This window comes from Rhipicephalus sanguineus, chromosome 7 (genome assembly GCF_013339695.2).
Source record: "Rhipicephalus sanguineus isolate Rsan-2018 chromosome 7, BIME_Rsan_1.4, whole genome shotgun sequence".
Lineage (NCBI taxonomy): Eukaryota > Metazoa > Arthropoda > Arachnida > Ixodida > Ixodidae > Rhipicephalus > Rhipicephalus sanguineus.
In genome coordinates, this window is record NC_051182.1 from 80,516,147 (window position 1) to 80,539,194 (window position 23,048).

The 23,048-nt window shown below is 45.4% G+C and overlaps 1 protein-coding gene across 1 annotated transcript; it reads left to right on the plus strand.

Annotated features, from left to right (window-relative positions):
* Positions 1-1,213: 1,213 nt before the first annotated feature.
* Positions 1,214-22,555, plus strand: LOC119400742 (sulfotransferase ssu-1-like). The gene is made up of 4 exons (XM_037667717.2): positions 1,214-1,398; positions 7,160-7,309; positions 15,447-15,762; positions 22,256-22,555. The coding sequence occupies exons 1-4, from the start codon at positions 1,214-1,216 to the stop codon at positions 22,553-22,555; spliced, it is 951 nt and encodes a 316-aa protein (XP_037523645.1).
* Positions 22,556-23,048: the final 493 nt, after the last annotated feature.

A 23,048-nucleotide genomic window follows, 5' to 3' on the forward strand; every position in this document is an offset into this window, starting at 1 on the left:
CTGGACTGCCGTATAATATCGCGGCTCAGCTTTTTTTTTTCCTTCCGAACTGCAGCCTTCTGAGGCAACGTACATGATAAGACCTTATCTACAGAATAAAAGCACGAAACGAAGGCGAACTGACGTCGACAATTTCTATCTACGAAGTGCCCTTCTCTCAGACGCGGCGAGACAGTGGTGGATTTGAAGACGGGAATACGTTCTTTGTCCTCAAGAAGGAGGAATTCACCTCGAAGGTAGTCTCAAATCTTCCACAACTTTTTATCAGCTTCCTAAAATGCACCACACTGCACGAAAGTAATATTTACAAATACTGGCATCTTCAAAAGTAAGAGAACTACTCAGATAATTATTTGAGTGCACGTTAAAGAACCCCAGGTGGTCGAAATTTCCGCAGCCCTCCATTGCGGCATCTCTCATAATCATATCGTGGTTTTGGGACGTTAAACCCCAGATTATAAATTATTATTATTACTCAGATAATTCCTATAAGGCCGATTAGGATGACTTTAACAGCATGGTCTTCCATAGAACCAATCGCCTCCATGCATGCCCTGATATCGCTATTTATGCTACCGGCAGTCCAACACCGCTCTCTGAAATATACCGTAATAACCAAGGTGCATTTCGTGCCTTTATCCGAACCTAAAGCGAATGACAATCCTATCGGAAAACTAAGTGGCGCTGGCTCCGTGGCATAAATAAAGATGTCACACGTTCTCTTATACTTTCGCCTTAAGACGAGTCGAACGCGAAAGTCATCTTTCTCTTCTTTTTCTTCTCAGTCGTTGTACTGATGCCCCTCTCCGAAAGGTGTCTGCACCCAACGTGGTTTTGAAGTGCCTCGTGGATCAGATTCATTTGAAGCTTTTTGAATTTCACGTGGTTTTGCAGAGCCTCCAGGGTCGACGCACCTTTGACCAAGCGACGATCCAGTGTGATGGAGGTAGCCCCACGGCCAAGAATATACCTCATGTAGTCACTTGTTCGACAGAATATATTGACAAGGAACTAAAAAAAAAACAAATGAACGATAATACTGACAGTTATAACTGAGATTGTGATTTTTGATGCTGGAATGAGTGCACCAAAATTTTCCCTGCACATTTTCGCGGCTTCCATAACAATTGTCCAGAGGTACTGATGCATAGAAGCAATTACATCGGGCGAAATTAACGCAAGAAATTCATCTCGCAGGCTTGGCTAAAGCACAATGAAGCCCAAGCAGGTGCCTGCGTATCACGTCATCGATGGGCTCAAGTATTCGACAGGCTACACTGCGGAGAACGTACGGCAAGCACTCTCCTATATGCCAAGGGACGGCGACATCGTAATGGTGTCGTATGTCAAAGTTGGAAACAACTGGCTCGAGCAGATAATACAACTCATTCTGCACAGGTATGCCTGTCGCGCTGCGCGCACGCAGCGTGTTTGATGTGTTCTGTTGCACCAATACTTTCGTCAACATTGCACGTGTTACTTATATGCGTGGTTATTACACGCTGCTGTATTTACCCCACTGAGCAGATACTTTTCCTAATTACAAAGCCCTACCTATAAAAGCTACAAAAAGGAAGTAGGTGTTCTAATTTAATGAATGCGCGTTTCATTTGTGCCCAAGTAGTGATACTGTAACCACCAGTTCTTGCCAGTTGTCGTTTTAAATAATAGTTACCCGTATTTGGTACGGTGTCTGCTTGAAATATGGCGCTCCTGGTTTCAGTTCCTTTGATGGCAGGTACCGACAACTGTTTGTAAAGGTCACACCCAAACTGCTTGTCTTCAGTGTATCGGTACTGATGGTATAGTACGAAAAACTTTATTGATATCTAAAGGCGGCCCCAAAATTATCTGCGAAAGTCACTTGGTGCACTGTATGTGACCACGACGTCAGTGAAATTGACCGGCACTCGCTGCTGCTGCTGCCAGGTACGCAGCTGTAAAAAAATTCATGCGGTCTCTTTGCATTTGGTTAAGACGACTGCAAGACGAAAACCATCTTTTTTTTCCCTCTTCTTAGCGGATTGTATTGATCCCGCCTGAAAGCTTTCAGGCGGGATCACTAAGGCGGGCTCAATAACAGAAGAACGTAGTTTGAAGTCGATTAAAGGCACTCAGCCCTTGAGGGAAAGATATGGAAACGCCAGGCGTAAAAGTTATAGGAAGTGTTATTGTCAGTATATGTCTTCGATTTTGTTTCAGCAACAATGGTCTAGTGGTTGTGGTGCTCGAATGCTAACCTGTAGGTCGCGGAACAGAATTCCGGCGGCGGCGGCCGCATTTAGATGGAGGCGAGGGAGGCCCGTGTACTCAGATTTAGGTGCATGTTCAAGAACACCAGGTGGCCGACATTTCCGGAGCCCTTCGCTACGTCGTCCCTCATAATGATGTCGCGGTTTTGGACGTGAAACCCGAACAATCATTACATTGTATTTGCATGAGCAAGCTCCAGAAAATACACTTAAAGCGTTTCCGACAGATATCGGGGACACTGATTTACTCTATTATATTGTACGACTATGTTGCCCTTTCGCATTCCGTTACTAAATCTCAGCAGAATTTTATTAGTAGTCTTACTCTGAGCATTCTCTAACTTAACTGTGACAAAGCAGCAGCAGGCGATCTATGCCATGCTAGCCACGTGCCTTAAATGTTGCAACTGACCGTTTGTGCAAGGTTCACCCCCAGGATGCTTGCCGCAGGAGGGTTATGTAAGTGTTCTTTTCATAATTTAATCAGGGATCGTCATAGCATGCGGTATTGGTGAAAAGACTGGTCGATGCGTATATTTTAGTACACTTATGTTTTTGTAAAAACTAGTGGTCTGGAGTCAAGACTTTTCAAAATTGTTTCGGGCTCTGAACGTTGCATAAGCCTGCGTGAAGGCAACTCCGAATTAAAGTTAGTCGGAATTATTGAGAGCGCGGCACACGATATTTGCGACATCGAAGAAAACACCAACCACTTGCTGTACCACTGTCCACAGCTTGCATCGGAAAGACAAGTACTTTCGAACACACTGCAACGAGTGGATGATCGGCCACTTTCCGTGCAGGTGCTCCAACACAGTCCTCCATCTCTCGATGGCACTCGAGGCATTGATGCACTCTTGAGCTTTTTTTTAGGACGACGGGCTTGTGGGGAACGCATCTGACTTGTGATGCCGGCCCGCACGCTGCTGTTAATTCACTGCCTCTATCTTTCTTTTCCTGTTCTTTCCTCCTTTCTCTTTATCTTCCTATTCCCCTTCCCTATATATTCACCCAGTTAGGGTAGCCAATCGGAAGCGTTTCTGGTTAACACCTCTGCCTTCTCCCTTTCTGTTTCCTTCCTTCATTCCTTCCTTCCTTCCTTAAGGCACTCAAATGAACTATGAATGAAATCACTATATCTGAGCCGGAACACTAAGATAGCCCCCTCAGCTGCGATGGCTACGTTTGTGTACGCAACTTGTTTATGCTAGTTGCGTCAACTTGTAGCCAAATACTGATTGCACATACATATGGAGCCTATGATTTCATTCTTTTCATGTTAAAATGGAACCGCGAAATAAAAAAAAAGTATTTAATTACATGTTAACTACAATTAATTACTTAAAACTAACACAAAACAACAAATTACTTCATTTTCTTTCTTGGAATGTAATATTGAGTGCCTTGGAAATGTGGTATGTGAATTTGACACATTCTTAGAGTGTGCGTCAGAATTCGCACCTAAAGAGGTTAATTGCAATTTTCCGCAGTTGATGCCACAGATAAACCTTTGCCTGCTCTGTCGAGAAACCTCTGATACGTCTGATACTCAACAACAGACGAAAAAGAAGCAATGTTGGCTGATATATTTCACTGAATGTTCTTTGATGACGCACAGTTCGCATGTGGACGTCGAAATCAGTGTTATATATTCGAATGTGGAGGGTGACGTTGTTCACGCAGAGAGGATTTTATTTGGGATGTTCGCTTTTCTGCAGTGAATTTGTGCACGGCTTGGCCCTGGCGGATCGCGTCAGCGGACTCAACGACGCGTAGTACAACATCTTTCGGCGCCCCTCACCCCCTAGCGTCCTCGCCACCGTCGATGCTTCTTTGACAAGCGTTGCGATACTCGGTGTCGGCCCTTACCGCCAATCGTTCTGCGCCTTTGTCTTGTGACGTAGAGGTCGCGCTATCACTCTTATCAGCAGGTGCCTATCGGATACGCTATGGAAAGGACGCGTGGAAGGACGAGTGGAAGGACGCGTGGAAAGGACGCACGTCATCGTGGCTAACAGCGCGATTAACACAGACGAAGACGAGAAGGGGACACGGTACAGCGCTGACTTTTAAGTGATTTTTTTTGTGTGAAGAAAACGATAGCATACGAGTATATAGTGACACGAACAGAACACTTCGTGACCAACGCGGCCTTGGCCCTTTATAGCCCATCGACTCAAAAATGCTCTGTGCACCTAAGACTTGTCGTACCAGACGTATAGATTGCAAAAGTAATACGTAACCAGTAAACCAGGCACGGGTTCGCCCTAGATCCTTATCCACTATTCAACACGGAAACTTCGTTATTCATTGAGACAATAAAGGGCTGGCTGATACATTCAGACTCTGACTTGTTTATAAAAAAACGCCTCCACAATATCTCTTGATAGCCTTTGAGGGTGCCTGAAGAGCACGTTTGTTTTATGTAAAAGCGGGTGCCATTCACAGTCGCGACAGTACATAGACAAATGCTAATGCGTAAGCCCTTTCAATAAACTATGGTGTTCTCTCAACCGAATATTCAAGCAATGCCCGGTCTGACCTAAATATTGATGACCGCATAAAAAAGGGATTGAATATTTCTTGTAGAAGAGCGGGAATTGATGGAACGCCAGCACGCACAGAAGCACGAATGGGCGCGAAAAGAACGCGATGCCGCGGCCGCAGAACGCGCAGCCGCTCGCTCCGCTGGCTTCTATCTTTGGAGCATTGGAATGGCTCTAAATTCTCTCGTGTTATTTGAGATGGACATTTTGGTATCATGGCCAAATTTAGCCCGAGAGGCTCTAGCACCGGAGCAATGCACTAATACAACCAGGAAAGCCATTTTACAAGGCTAGTTCACCAAGTTGCTCCCTTATTTCACCGTCCCTATGTGCGCCTAATGTTTGGTTTATCACAGTCATAAGCGCTTTAAAATAGGGTGAACTCTATTGAGAAGAGAGCAGAGTAACATAGAAGGCCCTGAAAAATATAGTTACACCGCATATTTTCGTCAGATCTGACGAAAGAACACTGTAAACCATATTACACCCGGATAGGCGTTTTTTTGGTGTCTATAACTCACGCCCACACATCCCAAGAAAAGGGCGTAACAACCAGGATTACACCCTTTTCGTGGGCATACTCAACGGACTTACGCAATTTATGCATCGATTTTCAAGTGTGTAATATGAAAACTGCACCTTTATGGCAAAAGTGGATATGGGGTGTTTGAGGAAACATACAGCCCAGCACCCTTTAAAATATATATAATAATAATAATTGTTGGAATTTAACGTGCCAAAACCACCATATGATTTTCTACCACCTGGGGTTGTTTAACGGGCACATAAATCTATGTACATGGACCTCAAGCATTTTCACCTCCATCGAAAATGCGGCCGCGATTCGATCCCGCGACCTGCGGGTCAGCAGTCGAGCACCATAACCACTGGAGCACCGTGGCGTGTTCCTTTCAAAAATATAAATAATGTGGTCCCCCCCCCCCTATTCTTTCGTTCCTTTCTTCTAAAGCACTATAAAGCAAATCTCATAGCTAGTTCTTCCAGGGGAGACTATAGCTATCATTCACCACGCACTCTGGGAAAATACCCGATGCAACATTGCTTATTTCGTGCATGCATGCTATATCGTAAAATGTAGCAGCGGGTTTGTGCACACAACAAAATCGAGAAACGAAATCCGGAACGTCGCTGCTCGCATTTGTAAATTGTAACTGAGCCTTAACAGCTTAAAACATTCGCCAGGGTAACATACCGAAACTTCCTCACAAAAATGTATAGGTGTAACAGTTCAAGAAACACCCCTACACTCTACCAGCTATTCGGATGTTATATTCGAATATATGCCCTTCATGCGCCCTAATTTGAAATAAGGGTGTGCAAAGGGCGTTTGTGTCCTATTTAAGCGGATTAAAAATTGCCAGAAGTAAGGTTGTACGAAGGCTGTTTCAGCAATCTAAACACCCGTATGGGTGTGAAAAGATTTACTGTGAAGCTTCAGAATATTACGTCGATTTCTAGATCGTATAAAAACACATTGGCGTAGCGATTCATTAAGTCGAGCATGCACGCTTTGAATGCAAGTGCGTCAGAACTATTTTTACTTAGTGCAATTACAGCACTTGGAACTACAGTTGGTGGAGGTGCAGCCTTTCAGACCGCCAATCTTGCGGGGCCAAATCACCGGGTGCACTTTTGCAACGACGTACTACACTCCTGGAATGCGAATGAACCTCGCGCAATCAAACTTTTCAATATTAGCCACTACAGCGAGCCGACCTGTTTTGCGCATCTCATTCGATGCACTATATTTCGCGCGTCCGCCTCACTTGCCTACATATTTGCCGGGCGACATCGTCTGGCTTGCGCTGCCGCTACCCAGTAGACATCGACGGAGCCACAAACCGAATGGCTTTGAATAACCGTTCTTAATAGTTATTAGGTACCCTACGTTCCAAACAAGCGGAGTTAGTGAATACTTATCGGTATTTTTTAGCTTTACGTGTTTCGGAATGTTTATGTTTTTTTCAACGTTCAATCATTGCTATCATGACATGTGCCTCACTTATGCATGGCGTGTACGGAAACGCGGGGAAGCGAAAGTTTGATTTTTACTTTGAACCGAACGGTATTTTGCCATTTCTTATCGGTTATTGAAACTAAACGGCCGGAAAATATTCCACAGTGGCCCATGCAAAGCTTGTATCAATATACGTGCTCACTTCACAGTAGCACCAAGTTCATAAATAGTCATTATTTTGCGTTGGTAACTTTACCGCGAGCACGAATTGGTTCGCACATTTTAAGGCAGAATGTTTGAGCATACCAAGTGGCTATAATGAATATTTTGCGCTAACGAAAGCGTTAGTTTAATCTGACAACTTTTCTTAACGCGGGACGCAGGGGAGAGAGCGCCTCAGGGACCCTGGACTACCATATGCGCACACCTTACCCAGAGCTGGTTGGAACGGCATGGCTTGAGCAGATGACCAGCCCGCGGTTTATGAAGACCCACTTTGCTTACTCTAGGCAGCCCATAAATTCCAACGCGAGGTGAGTACCACGCGATTAGATTTAATGAAGTAGCCAATCAACAACCAATGGGCCAAGGCACGGCTGCACTTCGGTGTTCAGTGCAGGCAAAAAAAAAAAATCAAGGCAGCTTCATACTAGTGGTGCCAAGCCTGAAGGAAGTGTGGAGCTGCGCAGCCTTCTATGTTTCTCTTCGGTTTCTCTTTCCTTCCTCCTCTCTTCCTTTTTCTCTTATTTTTTTCTCTCTTTATTTCTATTTATTTCTATTTTCTTGCCATATTTTTTCCTTTCTTCTCTCTTTCTCTTTCTCGCTTGCTTCCTCTATTTTCTATTTTTATACGTTGTTTTGCTTGTTTACGCCAAGCGACGACAGCATACGGCAGCCCCGGCCCCTAAAGTGCTCCGCACTTAATATCATCAACAGGGTGCTCAAAGAATAAGAGGAAGGAGACTTCTCCTTGGCGCGAGCTCGCGCTCAGAATATACTACAGATGTCTATGCCATCCGTGGTTTCGCCTGCATTACGGCAAGCGATCACAGCATACGACAACTTACGACAGTCTGGCCGCCTAAAGTGCTCCGCACTTAAACGCTTCTGTGCCATTCGCACGGAATTCATAGATTGCCAACCGGGAAAAAAGGTTAAAATATAGGTTGTGAAACGCCTCCAAGAGAATGTGTCATTAGGTATAGCATCATAAATATTGTGAACGCTTTAGCAACCACCCGTTGATATGACAGGTTATTTGTACCGCTAATTACAACTTTTAAGTTTCCATTGTAATGTCGCCGGTTACTTAAACTTGTACGCTATAAAGAAACTGTATCTATGCGTCGCATATTCCATATAATAACGTGATCGTATTTGGACTACGATATCATAACAATGTGTTCTCTGCAAAACCATGAGTCAATGAGTAAAGGGCGCCTTATTTACGCGTAAGCACCTATTTGTAACATAAAAATCACACCATCTCCGCTAAAGGGGACCATAAGGCGATGCGAAGCAGTGTTTCGGCATGTCGAGCCCGCGTTTCAGAGGGGAAGTAGAAAGAGGGAGGGGAGGGGAGAATGGAGAGGGAAAAGTGGGAGACGGGTAGGGGAAAGAGAAGGGGTGAGGAAAGGGGAGAGCGGGAAAGTGGGAAAGGGGAAGTTGAGAGGGGGAGGGGAGAGGGAATGTGGGAGAGGAGGTGTGGGGAGAGGGTTCGCGCATGCGCACTAAGGGTGTTCACGCCGCACACCACCTCCACCGGTTTGAACACCGCCACAAGATGCTTCGCATCTAAAAAATTACCGCCAAAGCACTCCGGCCAAATGGTTAGCCAACGGAGCTGAAACGTGCGGCGCCGGTGTTTACACGAGCTACGGATCTATGGAACTGCTTTCTCTTGACACTTTTCATTTCTCTATCACCATATTTAAGAGATACGTGCATCAATCTACGATTGGCGACAATAGCTTAAATGATATTGAGAACACTTAAATGATTTTAAGGGTTGACATTTTTCCTGCAACGGGTCTCATGTCTAGCTACTTATGTTGATGAAACCTGAAGAGGAACTATTGCTAGCGCGGAGACCCGTCGAAGAAGGGTATGCTGGCACTGCTTGATTATCCTAGTCATATGCAGTCATATATATGACTAGGATAATATATGACTAGGATATGACTAGGACCTCCTAGTCATAAACAGCTTCGCTGTAAATAAAAAAAGAAAGGCTACTGAACGTCTGTTCGTTGGGCTGTCCGGGCGGCAAAGTGGGATTAGGGGCCTTCATGCTCTTCCTCCTGAATCATGTCCTGCTATACACAGACGAGAAATATAACCATCTGCGGCAAAAAATTTTCCTAGAATTTTGTTTATAATGGTTTTTTGATGCCCCAAAAGGCATTTCTGCGCAAGCTAGCGTACTCGGGTTGGTTCTGCTAGCCACGCCCGTGCGTTCAGAGCCAGGGTTGCCAGGTCGAAAACACAAAAAAAAATCCAAGATATTAGAAAAAGTAGCCAAAAACTAGCCAACGTGAGCCAATGGCAGTAAAAGTAGCCAAGCGTAGCCGCGCGTGTGAGAAAACAACTGCCATGTTTCTATATAAGTAACTAAATGTCAGAGGCTTTTAGTGGAAATGTGAATAAGTACAACAAGAATCTTTCGAAATCAATTACTGAGAATAAAGCTTACATTGTTGACTTTAGGGACAATTTCGTGCAGAATGATGAAGTTGCTTGCACAGTTGCGGAAACGCCACTCTCTTCACGCTTCGTGCGGGATTTTTCTTTAAATAACTAGAAGTGCCAGTCTTGCGGCGACAACAAATTTGAGTACCGCATGAGTGTCTGAGTGGTACAAACTCTCATGCGTGTTACAAACTAACACGTACACCAATTTATTATTCCTCAACAAACCGCACCCAACGAAGGACCCGGAGACAGGTCCGTGGTGTTGCGAGCGACCATCTCTCCCCAACATAACGAGGACATGTAGACTCAGGCCACCCGTAATCAACTGGCCTTTATGAGGACGAGACCCATTTGAGAGGCAGTGGGATGTCCGATTTTCCAACACTCTTGCTTATCTGGGATCTACCACCTGAATTCCGTGCTTATTATGAATTTAAGAAAGGAAATTTCAAGGGCTCTATTTTCTTTGTTAGACACAACATTAATGAGAATTAACAGACCATAGAGCCAAGGAAAGAATAGGGGATCCTTCACTTACTCGCGCAAAACTCACAGGGACAAGAACAGACTTACCGGGACAGGCGCGACCTGTCCCTGTCTCTTATTGTCCCTGTGTATTCTGCGCGAGTAAGTGAAGGATGAATTTGTCCCAACTAGGCCGAATTTCAGTTTTGATTCAGAATAGGGGATGGTATTTCTAGTAATTATGATGTAAATGTGAATGAAGTAAAAAGGACGAAAAGATAACTTGCCGCCATCAGGGACCGAACCTACAGCCTTCGAATAATGCATACTAAGCTGTGCCATTTCAGCTGCGGTGGCGGTCAGCTTATGTGGTATAGAGTGAAACTTCACTCGAACGAATTTCAAGGCACCCTATGAAAAAGTTCGTTAAAATAGTAAGGCCGCTGAACTGTAATGGTTGTGTTGGAACTTCTTATCAGAAGCTAAAGGAAGCACCAGTTGGATGAAATGAAATTTGAACCCTTTTATTTGCAATTCTGGAAGTTTGAATGCGAATTTCTGCTAAGTGAGTATGCTTTAAAGAATGTAGTGAGCTTTTGCTGCAGTTGTGCACTTCGCACTGCAGTGGCCATGAATTGAGCCACTGTGCCTTAGCTCTCATATATCTTCTCCGGCAACCACACTCTGCTGGGCAGCGAAGGACGTTAGTTTTTCTAAGTACATCAATGCTTCTTTAGCTGAGATTCTCGGTGCTTCCTCTACACGGGTTACTTACCCTACCTCGTCCTCTTGTTCTTCCTGAGGTAGGACGCTCGCTAGTCCTCAAAACGCAAAGCGCTCTCAGCACCCAATCTTTGAGATGTTTCTGATCAATATGACGTGAGTGACATTGCATGGTGTCACAACATATGTTCGTAGAACTGGAATGAGCTCTGCACTAATTTAGTTCAACTGAAATGCGTGAGAATTGGGTCCAATAGCACTTCGGTGGGGGATTTAAAAAAAGTTGGTACAAAAGAAAGCTTTTGACAGTGTTGCGCACGAAGCAATATTAGACAGAATAACAGAGCTAGGACTAGGCCAGCAAGTATACACCTATATTCTAGACTTCCTAACTAACCGAAAAACACGTATGAAGATATGAGACATTGAGCCCGAGGAACTGCAGCTCGGAAGCGCAAGTACGCCCCAAGGGTCAGTAATCTCTCCGACGCTCTTTAATCTCGCTCTTATCGGCTTACCAGCAGAGCTACAGGATATCAACGGCCTCCCTCGTACCATCTATGCTGACGATATTACGCTATGGATGAGCGATGGCAAGGATGGACAAGTTGAAAATACATTACGTCGTGCGATAGAAACAGTCGAACAATGCTTATCAGGAACCGGGATGGCGTGTTCGCCAGAAAAATCTCAACTCCTCATTTATAAACCATCACGACGTGGCCGAAAACCACGCAACTGATAGGAAAAGAATCTGGAAATTCACCTCACTACGGCGGATGGTAAACCCATACCCAAGGTACACAAGATCAGACTGTTAGGACTCATTATAGAAAGTAACGGCCACAATCGAGAGACCATGCGCAAATTAGGCGGTTTAATGTCTTGAATCATGAGGCTACTTAAACGCATAGCCAAAAAATATAGCGGGATGAAAGAAGGCAATCTGCTTAGACAAGTCCAAGCATTTGTAATAAGCAGAACAGTTTACGTAGCATCGTAACTACGATGGCACTCGTCAGAAAGATGCAATTTAGACTGTTTAATCAGGAAAATATACAAGCAAGCAATTGCACTCTCCGTCACCATTAGCAACGATAGTCTGCTGCAGCTAGGTCTTTACGATACACTGGATGAGCTAATCGATAATATGGATGAGCTAATCGATAATAATTGATCAAGCATCAAGGGTTCTAATATGCAGCTCAAGTGTTCTGATCATATCCGGCCTTTGGTTAATTACTGTTTCGAGAAGAAACTCAGGCCGGTAATTTCAGATAAGGAAGGGTATTTTGTAATTATGCCGGACAGTTTGTTCTCAGAAAAAGCATTAACAGCCATAGAAAAGAATTTTAGGACGGTAAAACTTAAGCCATCGGTAGTTACGCAACGTGCTGTCGACCTTTTGTTAAGACATAATATTGAGAGAATAGCTTGTAATGTCAAGAAGGCTAAATCACTTTAGAATTGCTTTTTTTTTCAGCCAACACACATAACAACAAGATCCCATTTAGAGCAATCGTTTCAGAGCAAGGCACCTGGCAAGTCGCTGTATCTAGTTATTTGCAGAACTGCTTAACCTCTTTGAGTTTTCAGACCCTTTTCGTATGCGTAATTCTCAGGCGCTAGTTCAGTTCCTCTCAGAGGAGAACCCCGGCTGTTGTAAAGCTTTTAGTATGAATATTGAAGACCTCTATTATTCTTTGCCGGATGAGGACTAGTTAAATTGTGTTAATGAATGTATTAACGAACAAGCGCACCAGACGGTTTTCACCGATAAATGTGGTGTTTCTACCGGGGCATTTCTAGAAATCCTTTCCATGTATTTAAAGTCGACGCTTGTAGGTTGGAAGGAAGGCGTTTACGTGCAGAAATCAGGAATATGTATTGGTTCTAAGGTTGCTTCGGTTCTTAGTGATTTATACCTTAGCAAGATTGACAAACTTTTGGAAGGCGCCTTAGGTAATTCGGTTATTAAGGTTTTTCGTTATGTGGACGATTACTTGATCTTTTGTAGTGGTGAGGACTTTGAAAAGGTGGTAACTTCCGTGAGCGAAAAAAATTTGAATTAAATGGAGGTGGGCTGATCTTTACTAAAGAGGTGCCTAGGATTAATGGAATACAATTTCTAGACATTTTCTTAACGTTCCAGAAGAACCACGTGTGCTGGTAGTATTCTCCTAGGTCTTCAAAACCGCTGTTAATTTTTTCGTCGAAGCACTCGAAGGTTGTAAAAAACGGCATCGCCATGTCTTGCCTTAAATCAGCCCGCACCAAGTCGTGTGAGCACAAAATGAGTGATAGCTTTAACGCACAGGTTACGCGTATTTTAGATGTAGGGTATCCTCGTGATGCAGTGGCCACGGTCGCTGAACGTTTAAAGAAGTCTATTGTGTTAAGTCCGAGCATGGCTGTAGAAAGCGATAGGAAGAAACGTGTCGTAGGTATACCGTACATTCATTGCGTATCTCACAGGCTAAAGAAAGTAGGAAGTAGATGCGGCGTTAATGTTGTTTTCACGGCTGCCAATAAGCTAGGTAAGATTTGTGCCGCTGTGCAGAGGAAGAATGAGCGAGTAAAAGACAAGAAGCGGAGCGATATTTGTTCTGTAAAACACACCAACAAATTCACTGATTGCCGTACGAGTGTGGTCTATAAGGTCCCTTTCAGCTGCGGCCGCTTCTACGTAGGACAAACGGGCCGATGCATTAACCAAATGTTGTTAGAACATAAGAGATCGCTAACAGGAGGCTCACCTTCTAATCTATCTTTACATTGTCGAGGTTGTAAGTGCACGCCAAAATTCGATGAATGCGCAGTGTTGTACCGTCATAGAAATGAAGAAACGCGCCTGATGATTGAAGCATGGCATATCGAGAATAGTGGTAGCGCATGCGTGAGCCAACCGTCGATTAACTTGCATAAAGATGAAATCAAATGCCTTAACAGTTATCTTCTACGTAGACCGCCACGCGTGCCGGATTGATAGGTTCGCCTGTTGCATGGGCATGCGCAGATAAGTTTTCGTGCCTTCTTTCTTTTCAGCCGTTGTGCGTCTCTTCAGTGGTTAGTCGGCGTTTGTGGTGTCCTGACTTCTTTCTTGTGTCCGTGTTTGCACGCCCTGTATTTTTAAAATGAGCTAATCGAGGCACAGCGCATGGCACAATACGAACGCTTGTCGAAAACTAAAACAGGCAGGCAAATATTGGATCGGCTAGGTATTACTTATCAGACGCGACATGGCGTCAAAGTAGATATGCCCAGACATATTAGAGGCGTGACAACCGTGCTTCCTATACTCAAGAATATGCATCCCGCCCACCATCAGGGCGGACGGGAAAGCAGAGCATTCGATATACATAGAAATTTGGTAACGGCATGGACACAGAGGAAATAGCTGTCGCATTCACCGTAGAACAAACAAGCTACAAACACAAGCGGACGTCATCATCAGTGATTCGCAGACGACGATACGAAACTTCGCAAACGGCCGAATCTCCCCTTAGGCAGTACGAATGCTGAAGCTCGGTAATATGCAAGAAAAAAGTGTCCACCTCATACAGACACCCGTTCACACACTATGAGACGGTAGTAATGAGGCGGCGCACAGCATGGCTCGAGGGCTTACAGGCCGAGCATCGGTTAGTCCCGCCTCAGGGAATACCGACGAGTGGGAGCAGGAAGCTAGAATGAGCACATTTCATGAAATTACAGTACACCATAGATTGCAGAGGCCCACAAAGGCGTACAAGCAGGAAAAAGTCTGTCGAAGGGCGGCACTTACAAACCCAATCCTACCCGAGTCGAGTACACCCAGACTTAGACACGACAGACAAGTGCAGACATTACGACTCTACAGCTACCTTAGAGCATATACTATGGGGATGTCCAGGTATAGTAAACGATAGACGTGATGCAGCCTTAAACAGCGACAGCCTCCACGCGTACTGGGAGTCTGCGTTGCTCAGCTCGGAACTGAAGCACCAACTCTGGGCCGTCCAGCGAGCCGAGGAAGCCACCAAGGGCCAGCAACACTTGGCCGAAGCCTATAGGTGGGATCCAGGCCCATCCCACCCATTCTCAGGGCACTCAGTAAAGTTATTTCATCTGATGTGAACTGAATAGTTCATTTAACTCACGTCCGTTGAAGTGATATTTTACTGTATATGTGCATTTAAAGGTAGGAGTGTTAGTCCGCGCCGCTCGTAGCCATGACGGCGCGGACACTGTTTTTCTGCCGGCTGGCGTCACGAAGCGCGGGATTTTTGTACGAGCTGGCAGCTGACCAATAATCGCTCGCATACTACCTGAAGGCGCGAAGCCTGCCAGAACGAGGCCCTCGCTGTAGATGAACGAAAGAAGGGGAATTTTAAGGGCTCTTTTATACTTTGATAGGTACAACATTAATTAAAACTGACGGAGAATAAAGCCTAGGAGAGTATAAGGGATGGTATATTTGTAGTAATTATGATGTAAATGTGAATAAAGTAAAGTGGACGAAAAGATAACGGTGTTTATTACACCTTATTACAACAAACATTCACTTGCGACTTGTAAGCGCTCGTTACATCAATTTTCAGCCGCTCGTCCCTTTCGTGGTGCCCTTATACATTACAGATGACTTAATCTTGTTTGCTTCATTTACCGTTCCGCAAACACACTCTGATATAGGTGACGCCGTATGCAACTACTGCAGAATTGCAGAAGTATAACAAAACGTATGCCAAGCGTTCAGTGTTACATAGCCCGAATAACCCTTGGTCTATTTGAACCCTGTGCGAATCTATGCAGGTATGTTTACCTTGCAAGGAACCCACTGGATGTGTGCGTCTCGTTCTACCACTTTACCCGCTCTCTCGAGGCATACAAGTTTGAGGACGGCAGCTTCGACGATTTCTTCGAACTCTTTGTGAATGGCGAGACGGACTGGGGCGACTACTTGGACCATTTGGCTTCGTGGTATGATCACCGCGACGATGACAACGTGCTCTTCATAACCTACGAGCAACTCAAGAGGGATTTCCGGGCAACCGTGATGAAGGTCGCCCAATTCCTCGGTAGCCAGTATGAAGAAATGTTGCTCAACGAATCTGGAGTTTTCCAGCAGGTATAGTTGAATCGTGGCTGTGCCATTATTGCGTGTGAGCTTGTTCTACGTGTACAAGTCGTATGAAACACTTTCTGGGTTATTGCAATCACGTATGTGCTCGAAGCATGTCCTTGCGCACCACATTGAACGTATATTGAACATTTAGCGTATTTTGGACACAGTATGCTTCTCATTTCGCGAAGCTGCGAGTACAGAAATTATTTCAAAACGATACTGGTTTTCTTCCATACTTGGTGCCAGTAAAAATAGAGGTCTCAATGGTCTTTATGAAAGCGAAACATGTAGAACGAAGCCATGTGCAGATCCACACTGTATACTGCAACCATAAGAAGATTTGTGCTTAAGCATCTACTAGAAAAGGTGCACATTTTTAGGGGCGAAGCTCCTTCGGCTGTGGGTCGTTCCCTCCTCTGTGCTAGTATGTATCCACCTCGTCCGATCGGCAACGGGCGTGCGCCGATCGGCAACGGCGCGGGGACCCTGCCGTACGAGAGTTAAATCACACTAAAAGACATACTTTGCGGGCGATGTACTCTAGTGAGCTTTCAACTTTTCGTCTTAATGTACATGATAAAGAAATTATTTCTACGAACAACGCAAAGCACAGCTGGAACAAGATGTTTGGTTTTGGGACGCTAAATGGAACCATGAGGCGATGCGAAGCCGCAGCACTTGCACGATCGCATTCTGTTGGCTTTCATTGGGCATGCTACCGACCTCGCGTCGTGGAACGCGAAAAGGAACGCTACGCGCGTCGTGCCTTCACTCTAGCCTTGCCGCTAATTCTCACAGGGCGAGCGGGGAACGCGGTCGCTCTTGGCGCGCTTTCTGTTTCGCTCGGGAGCGGACACTTTCCTTGCATTTCACCGCTCACAAAGCGGTGATAATGAAGGGACCGCGTAAACTAAGAGTACAATAAAAGTTTGATATGTTTAATATATACGCGGTGCTTCACACTCTTTATATGATGTACTGGGCGGATTTCACAGAAGAGTTTCGCGGTTTACCGATGATTCCCTCCGGAACTTCGCCCCACTCATCATCATTCACCCCGTGGATATGCTGTGATTTTTGAACACGAAAGTGTTTTATGCCGGTGTCCACCAGGATTTCAGTGACGTATTTCCGTCACGGAAATGAGGTCGAAAAGATTTACACGATCAGATGGCAAATAGAAAGAGTTCCATCAACCGGCATCGAACCCACGACCGCTCGCTCCTCAACAACAGATGCCGGGCACGCTATCCACTGCGCCACGGTCACAAACTCTAGAGGCTTTACAAACGCGCCTTTTATATCTACCATTATCCCGGTCGGCAGGGTGGTGCTGCCCTCTGGGAGCGGTAAAGTAAAGCAATTCTTCATTACTGTGGCCTCCACGATTAGCACCTCCAACGGGTTACACGTTCGCACCATTCAGCGCGTTTTCAATAGAAGTTCAAATTTGTCCAGGCCTTAACACACCGCGAGGTGGCGATATTAGCGCAAGCGTCGTAAAAGCGTCGGCCTCGCTCATAGCATCACGCTAATCCGAACCAAAAAATCACAGCATATCCACGGAGTGAATGATGATGAGTGGGCGAAACTGCGGAGGTTCATCGGTAAACCGTGAATCTTCCGTGAATTCTGCCCAGTACATCATCACCGACGTGAGATCGGGCGCGTTTATACTAAAGGTTCGATGAGAGTTATGACGACTTGCAGCTCACTTTAATTTTACATGTACGCTGTGAATTTTCATTGTTTAAAAAACCATTGATTTAGAAGACATCTGGCGTCTTTCGTTAGGCAGCTGGCGTCTTTTCGTTTTGCTTTAGAAACATCTGGCGTTCTTTCGTTTTGCTTTTAGAAAACATCTGGCGTCTTTCGTTGGTTTATTTCATCAATCAACGGCGTTTTCAACAAAATTTTTATTGTTTAATCACGCACAGGAGAAATCTCACCAGGCACTACCTTGGAGGTAAGCAATGGCTGCTAATGGGAATGAGAGACAGAAGAAGTCGGCTTTTAGCTAACACTTACACTTCTACTTCTACTAACGTTTCCTACTGGAACATGCCAATGGCTGCTAATGGGGAATGAGAGACAGAAGAAGTCGGCTTTTAGCTAACACTTACACTTCTACTTCTACTAACGTTTCCTACTGGAACATGCCAATGGCTGCTAATGGGGAATGAGAGACAGAAGAAGTCTGCTTTTAGCTAACACTTACACTTCTACTTCTACTAACGTTTCCTACTGGAACATGCCAATGGCTGCTAATGGGGAATGAGAGACAGAAGAAGTCTGCTTTTAGCTAACACTTACACTTCTACTTCTACTAACGTTTCCTACTGGAACATGCCAATGGCTGCTAATGGGGAATGAGAGACAGAATAATTCGGCTTTTAGTTAACGCGCACGCTGCGAATTTTTTATTGTTCAACAACGCACAGGCAAAATCTCCCACCGGCACCACCTTGGAGGTCAAGATCTGGTACTAGCGTTACGACTGGTTACGCACTACGACTACTACGACTACGAGGGACGAACGGGTGCCGCCTTAAGGAGCTTCGCCCCTAAAAAGCTCCCTCGACGGGAGTCAAACCCACGACCTCTCGGTCCGCGACAAGAAATGCTCGGCACGCTATCCACTGCGCCACGGTCACACACGCTGGAGGTTTTACAAATGCGCCTTTTATATCTCACACTTTCTTCTCACACTGCTCTTGGTCGGAGGGGTGGTGTCGTTCACTGTGAGGGGTAAAGTGAAGTAATGCATCAGGACCATGGCCTCCGCGATTAGCTCCTGCAACGCGTCGTTGCTACGCGTCCGTCCCATTTACCACATTTCCAATAGGAGAAGTGCAATTTCGTCATAGCCTTAACGCACCGCGAGGTGGCGACCTTATCCCAAGCGTCGGCCTCGCTCGTAGCATCCATCCATACCAAAAATAGGTCTGCGACGCGCACCCTCGCCTGGCTGTAACACCGCGTTCCCGCCTTACGCTCTCCCCGAAAACAAATCGCGGCCGGGCTACAGGGGAGACACGACGCGCGTTGCATGCGTTGCATTTCCCTCTAGTGCAGCCGTGGTGTTAATAACTCTTGAACAGCGTCTCTCATAATCATATCGTGGTTTTGGGACGTTAAACCCCAGATATTAATTAATTATAACTCTTGAACATGCCGTGGAATGGCGACCTTAGCCCATGTTCTGCGTCCATTCAGCGACGCTCTTCTGACTGACACACCACTTAGTCAGATTACGCCCTCACCGTTAACCTACAGCTACCACAAAGGTTTGTTTAATCATTGATCACGGACGTTAATCGTCGGGATGGAGATGCACCACCAAGCGTCAACGTGGGTGCATCCACATGAAACGGTGCTATAGCTGCCAAACACCAAGAGACATTGTGGAAGCTATCATATCAGTGTAGAGTAAGCATTCAGCTATTCCTGTAAGGACACGTTTTACTGTCGTGTTATACCGATTCCTATGATGGAGGGATCAAGCATGTTTTTTTTTTTTTCATTCTTCCCATCTTCTCTTGATTAGCCGCGGTGGTGGTTACGTTGCTCGGTAGCCTACCCGTAGTGCACCGGGTTTTGAATGGCCTGCGGGATCGACCCATCCTTTCGACCAAGCTACGTCATGATGAGGTCGCAAATTTTGGCGATCTAGTGACGTCTTGATGACGTCATATGAAGACTTCATCGCGTGATGATGATCTTTTGCGTCGCTTGTGTTGACACCGAAGTCTGCCCACTTTCGCGTTAGATGAAATAATGAAAGGCTTTAGTCCTAAAACGAATGGTTTCGCGTTACGATCGTCGACGCCCGCTGAGATGTACTGCCATTAAAGCCGAATGTTCAATTGCAGCCGAATGCCTATCCAGTGTTTACAAGCATCATACGTTTCTCGGGTATTAGGGTCTCTCATTTTACCCTTAGAATTGTGTAGAACTTCGAGGAGCAGCTAATTGCTACTTCGAAGAAGTCCCTCTTCACTTCACCCGTAGGTCTTTAAATGTGACACGTTAATCACCAGGAAGTGGGAGCCGAGGAATCAGGAACTCGGATCGTAGGTTATGCACTCGTACGTAAGGCCAGAGTAACTTACGGAGCTATTTGATCGTCTTTTTTTTACGCGAACGAGTGTCTTTAGACATAAACAAACTGATTGATTAAATTGATTGATTGACTGATTCCCTGCTCAGTCGATTGACTGGAAGGTGCATTTAAGCAGCTTGTGTCGCGTAACCACTCTATATACTCTCCCTGGCAGCAGTGAGCCTGCGGGAAGCAATTATGGTTTCCTTACCTGTGAGCATATCATGACAAAAGAAAAAGAAAACAAATCTGGAGCTTTTGCACTATCGGGAAAATGGTTGCAAGTGAAGCTTTGCCTGTGAGTGCCCGGCGTACCACTTCTCTTTCTTTCTATCGCATTGCGCGATGCTCTCTTTTGAGTGTTCTCTTACTCCATGTCGGGAATTGGACCTCCATTCACGTCCTTAGAAGCGCAACGCGTCTGTTGCTATAGGCAACAACGCCAGTCGTGCGTTCATATCCAGGCAACAACGAAAGTGTGACAACGTGAAATGACAAACAACCTCGATAAAAGATCAGATTGTCCTATCAGAAACGGCTGATCGCCTACAAGGCCGCGATTGATAGAGAAACAATTGTCGTAAAACGGCGCAGTCAAATACGCATGCGACCTGCGCACCTTAAGGGGCCGCCTTTCTTTACGCTCGCCGGCACCAAAATGTGTGAGCAACAAAAATCACAGCATATCCACGGAGTGAATGATGATGAGTGGGCGAAGCTGCGGAGGTTCATCGGTAAACCGTGAATCTTCCGTGAATTCTGCCCAGTACATCATCACCGACGTGAGATCGGGCGCGTTTATACTAAAGGTTCGATGAGTTATGACGACTTGCAGCGCACTTTAATTTTACATGTACGCTGTGAATTTTCATTGTTTAGAAAACCATTGCTTAGAAAACATCTGGCGTCTTTCGTTAAGCAGCTGGCGTCTTTTCGTTTTGCTTTAGAAACATCTGGCGTTCTTTCGTTTTGCTTTTAGAAAACATCTGGCGTCTTTCCTTGGTTTATTTCATCAATCAACGGCGTTTTCAACAAAATTTTTATTGTTTAATCACGCACAGGAGAAATCTCACCAGGCACTACCTTGGAGGTAAGCAATGGCTGCTAATGGGAATGAGAGACAGAAGAAGTCGGCTTTTAGCTAACGCTGCGAATTTTTTATTGTTCAACAACGCACAGGAAAAATCTCCCACCGGCACCACCTTGCAGGAAGACTGGTTACATACTACGCTACGAGGGACGAACGGGTGCCGCTATAAGGAGCTTCGCCCCTAAAATAGCTCTGCGACGACGCGCGCCTACATCACCTGGCTGTAGCACCGCGTTCCCCGCTCACGCGCTCGCCCTGACAAAAATCGCGGCCGGGCTACCGGGGCGGCACGACGCGCTTTGCGTTTCCTTATAGTCCGGCCGTGGTGTTCAATCAGACTTTAACATGCCGCGGGATGGCGACCAAGTTCTGCTTCCAATATGCGACGCTCTTCCTACTCTCACACCTCGTTTTCTGATTACGCTTTCACCGTTAACTACTACAGCTACCGCAAGGGTTTGTTTAATCATTTAACATGGACGTCAGTCGTCGGGATGGAGATGTACCTCCAATCATCAAAGTGGGTGCATCCACGTTAAACGGTGCTGTAGCTGCCAGACATCAATATACACTGTACAATGTCTGTTATATCAATGTACAGTAAACATTCAGTTGCTTCTGTAAGGGCACGCTTTACTTTCGAGTTATCCCGATTCCTATGACGGAGGGATCAACCATCTTTTTTTCTCTGCGAAGTTCAAAAATGAATATTTCGATATTTAAAAAACGACTATTTCAGCACGACGATGTGTTAACCTTAAACGACTTCTAATAATCGGAAGAGGGCACAAATTATCGAATTTTTTGGAAGTGATTCCGCGAGACAGTCACTATAAATGGATTGTATCATAGTGGTAACTGCATCGTAAACAATATATCTCATGACAAAAATGATGAAACGAGTCAGCAGTCGTGATTAAATTAAAATAACGTTGACAGGAGCTAACACGAAGCAAGTTTGAAATTTGGGAGAAAATAGGGGCTTTAAGCGCTAAGCGACAGTTCACCTGGGAATGTCGCTCGCACGAGCGACGTTGCCTGTTCACCGATTTCTCAAAATTTAAACGCAGGAGTAGAGGGGATGCTTGTGTCGCATGCGAGAAATCCTACTTCTTGAACTAAACTGCGAACGTTGTGAAATGGCGTTTCGTGCGGGTTCACCTTTTTTTGTCGCAGTCCTCGTAAACAGTCGAACGCGCTGAGTCGCTGGGTTAAGTTTGTTAAAACATTTCGTGCACGCTTTCTACGTACAGGAAATACTACAATCAGTCCGTTGTATATGTTTCTGTCTTTTCTACATACAGTTGGAACACAAGAGCAGCATACCATTCATGACGAAACTGCTCGAGGTCGACGAGAACGCAACATCCGACACGAAGATTACCAGCAACGACAATATGCACGACGCCCTCAAGCGTCTTGTATGCGACGAGAAGGGCAAGGTACGGCGGATAACGTTGGTCAGAAAGGGCGTCATCGGCGACTGGAAGAGTCTTTTCACTGCCGAGCACATCCGTCGAATGAGAGCGAGGATAATCGAGAAGGGTGTGGCACACATTGTAACTGACTTGTGGGGCAATGAAGATCTGGGCGAAGTTGTGTGAAGTGCTTCTGCTTTTGAGAACAGGTCGGTAGAGATTTACGAAGTACGGTATGATGAATAAATGAAGAGAAGTAGAAACATACATTCGTGTAATACTAAGATTGCTTCGCGCCTCTGCGCTTCCTTCGATCACGCAGAGCTGCCTAAGCTGCACAGATCTCAAGGCGGGAATTTCCGCGTTCACTGTGCAGCAAATATCATCGATGCGACAGGTACTGTGCTCTATGCACACCCGTAGAAATGTGTATTCTTAAATGGAACTTATTTCATTTTTACGAAGTCCGAATATTTGCCTGCATGTGTCAGTACACGTAAAATGCAAATTCCCCGTACCAAGTATAGTGACTGCTTTGGCTCTGTCGCTCGTTGTTCAAGTTTTCAGAGATAAAACTGCAGTCGCCACACTCTGAACCGATATCATGCGCAGGAACGGGACTCCGTTTATTTTACGGAGCAAGGGCCATACGAGCTATATGCTAGCAGATGTGAATTCT